The 4,004-nt window shown below is 35.8% G+C and overlaps 1 protein-coding gene across 1 annotated transcript in view; it reads left to right on the forward strand.

The window, feature by feature from the left end:
• LOC105623655 (coiled-coil domain-containing protein 1-like) overlaps nucleotides 1-4,004 on the forward strand; it is a 9,880-nt gene that overhangs the window by 3,860 nt on the left and 2,016 nt on the right. The window contains exon 3 of the mRNA XM_012205038.1: nucleotides 3,612-3,874. Within this exon, the coding sequence (XP_012060428.1) occupies nucleotides 3,612-3,874 (263 nt within the window). The remainder of the gene's footprint in view (nucleotides 1-3,611; nucleotides 3,875-4,004) is intronic.

The raw sequence follows: 4,004 nt of genomic DNA on the forward strand, positions 1-4,004 counted from the left end.
GTAATATATATATATATATATATATATATATATATATATGTATATGTAATTTTAAAAATTATTTTATATTATATATAAATTTATATTTTATATTGCATTTCTATTAAGTGATAGTTGCCTATCACTTGCCAGATTAAGCACAGTCAATGACGATGTCAATTGCTCCGCGCAAATCGAGAGATATGTTGTTTGTTTACGATGTTTCTCTACTCTAGATCAAGACTTGTACAGAGACATTGTCCGTTCTGGATTGCAAAATACAAATAATTTATTATTTTTACAAAGCTATGTGTACCGTTTATTTATTTTATTTACCATTGTCCAGTTGCATCGAATCAGTCGTTTGTGTCCAGATACACTTGCGATTCGCGTGATCCAGGAGGATGAATTCTCTCTGTTTTCCTTCCTTTGGCAAATTTCAAATCGCGAATCTCTTCCGCTCAAAGCTGAAGATTAAGATAATTTCGATTCACTTTCGATATCACAAACGCGGGGAAAATCGAATGATCGTCGCGATGAAGCGACGAGCAGATTTCGCGTATCGAAATTTATATTTTCTCGATGAAATTATTATCAATTTTGATCTTCTGAGGAAAGGGCGTGTTCTCCGTCTTCTTGTGACATGACGTGAAGTAACCGTCTGATTATTTAAATTCATTCGATAGTGGCACATTTCTCTTTTCCTGATATCTTGTATCAATTTGATACAAGATACTTACTTGCTTTTTTTTCTTATCACTTGTTTCTCGACCATTATATAGCTGCTCATACTTATTGTCGCTTCAGCTGTATTTTCTGCCAGTAGAGATGATCGCGTGTTTGGTGGACGGTTTTGGACGATCGACTGCAACAACGTGTACCTGGACAGTAGCACGACATTCGTCCTTCATCTATGTTCCTTAATGTACATCCTTCCCGTACTTTTATATCTTTCCAAGTAGATAGTAAAATTAGTAGTTAGTAACTAACTAATAGTTGATAAAAAAAGTAGTTGATAACCAAACGAAAAAAATTTAATCCAACGGCACACTCTGCAAATGTCTTTTTTTTTATTATAGCGCTTTTCTTTTTGCCATTCGCATCATCTATTCCTGGATCATCTATCTTAAATAGATTGCTTTTGTGATTGTCCTATATACATATATAGTTTGCTTTTGTGATTTGTCCTATGTATATTGACTATATCTTTAGTAGTTCTACTTTAATTTTCTATCTTTCATTAGTTCTTATTACATAGACGATACTGTGCGCTTACAATTTAAACATTTCTGGACATTTGTATTGTATGTGAATTTATTATCAATCGCAAATATCATTTCGGTATATTTTCGATATAGTCTTCGATTAACTTCGGGTAAAACTAAAGAGGAAGTAACAGGAACAAAACCGTTCGACTTGATGCTTATTAAACAAATCGCCGCCATCAGTTTATGAACCGAGATTCTTAATTAACCGTCGCGCGCCACATCCAATTAACTTTCTACATGAGTGTCGGGTTAAATCCAACAAAGGTGTGACCGCATTGAAATTTTTTCTCGGCTTTCACCGGGAATAGCCGGTCGAAAAAGAAACGAGGTCACTGACCCGGAGAACACATCGCGTAAGCGATGTCGGAAGAGCCTCCGACTGCGACCCTGACCCATAGTCGAAGTTACGAAGTAATGATGTCCTTCGGTATCTGTCACGTGACATATATATATGTCTAAATCGTGATTTAATATACCCTCTTAATCTCTTTCCATATGCTTTTATACATGCATATGTAGGTCCGACTGACCTGTTTCGTTCCTCAAAGGTGAGATGATTGAAGACAATAATCTGTTTACGTCTTACACTAAATTAATGATATGTCGACTCCTTTACTGGAATATTCGATTGCAATGAATGAAATATTACATTGTCGTTTGAATAATTGTTGTAAATATGTAAGATAAAATGTGTTCTTCATGTGAGAGTTGATATCTTTTGTTTAAACAATTACTGCAGCAAATTATTGTTGCTTTAATGTTAAATTAGTTACTTGAAAAAATATTAATAGCATAAAAATAAATATGAAAAGAATCGGAAAATAAGATAGATAAAGAATAAAGAACTAGATAAAAAATAAAGATCAAAATTATAATCATGAGTCATGTAAGAAATATCATTTACTTTTATCCAATAGATATAACAAGATGATGAATATGTTGAATAATCACATTTTTGAAGATATAATATTTCATGTATTCTCGTATTTAATTAAAGAGTTTATTATCTAAAGAGAGTAAATTTAAATAAAAATCATCATTGTCTCATATAATATATTCGTTATTTGATTCTGCTAAATTTTTGATTAATATTTTAATAAGCATTTAGTTTATAAAAATTAAATTTGAATCATGTCATATATCAAACGTTTTATAGTATCGAGTTATTTTTGTTTTGAAACTAAATAAAATGCCTCTTGAAGAAAATTTATTTGGGTCAGTCGCGTTGTAAAGGATTCCTCTACAATACGCCAAATAAGATTCTCGAGGATACAGTGAAGCTATTATCATATGTATGTACACAATATGTATGTACACATTATTGAGAAGCTCCGATTGAACTTCGACCAAGACCTCAGCATTCAATGCCTCCGTCTGTGCCAGAAGTAAACGGCCTTGATAATATTGTCCGTGGCATGAGATTTTCACCGCGGCGTGGCACGGCATCGTGACGTCCGAAAGAAAGTCGTGCTTACGTTCTGTAGGAAGTGCAACGACCGGGGGAGAGTTTTTTGGTAGGCAGCAGTTGGATGGACTTGCGCGGCTAGATAGGTCTGTAGGTGAGTTATGTAGCGAAAAAGGAGGTCATGGCCTAGATTGGGGACCAGTTTGGCCGCGCCGAAGGATTCCGATATACCGTTAACATTGTCGTCGCTTTAAATAAGTAGGCTCCTCCTCGATCAGCAAACGCCAACTTCCTTCCAAGGTAATCAGCGGGGAGAGGAATGCGTTTCCCTTCATTAAAACCCAGAGACGGTTCGCGGAGCTCCGGAAGGCAACGTCGGGTACGGTCTCACCCTGGTCGATGACCCGGACGAGACGAAATGACCTCACGAAAAGTGGTCTCAAGGACGCAATCGGAGCGCATTCCTAAAAGCCACTCTTTCTCCCTTTCTGTTTATCTCGAATCGGATATTTTTAAAATCTCTCGATCTCCGAATTCATAACGAGCAATTTTGATGAGTTCGCCATTTGTAAACTGATGACTTTTGAAGAAGAGTAGAGATTATCAAGTAGTAATGCTTAGGCTGGTAGAGGTGATGGTGTAGCACAAAATTTTTTTTAATTATAAATTAATGATCGTAATACATTCACATATAATACCAGCATCTGTATATAAATTTGTACTGATCCATAATCAATCATTTGATCATAGTCACCGATTAGTCAAAGATCTAAAATAGTTAATTATTTTAAATAAAAAAATAATACATACTTCATATGTGGTAAAATGTCGCAATTTGAATAATTTCAGAATGCAAATATCTGTTCTAATGTTAAAGATAGTATTTCCATATGAACTTTCGCAAAGAATATCCGGAAAAGTATAGAAATTGACTGATACAATTTCTATTAACGATCTAGGTGCCATGGACTCCGATTCGAGTGGTCACGTGTCAGCGATTTATGTAGCAAAATATAATCGATTGGTCGACAATATTCTCAGCAAGATCAACAATATTCTGCGGGCTAATTATGAACCAGTGACTGTGAAACTAACGAATTCAAATTCAAGCTCCAAGAAGAACAAAAACAAGACTAAGAAGAAGGGCACCAAGAATGGTACCAAGAAGAGCGCCTCAAGGCCGATCGATACTGAAAAGAGTGACAATGAAAATAATATCGAGGTATGAAATTCTTCTTAAGCATTCTTTTTCCAATGCGTGCGTGCGTGCGTGCGTGCGTGCGTGTGTGTGCGCGCGCGCGCGCGAGTGTGTGTGTGTGTGTGTGTGTGTGTGTGTGTGTGTGTGTGTGTGT

Source organism: Atta cephalotes (genome assembly GCF_000143395.1).
Source record: "Atta cephalotes unplaced genomic scaffold scaffold00002, whole genome shotgun sequence".
Lineage (NCBI taxonomy): Eukaryota > Metazoa > Arthropoda > Insecta > Hymenoptera > Formicidae > Atta > Atta cephalotes.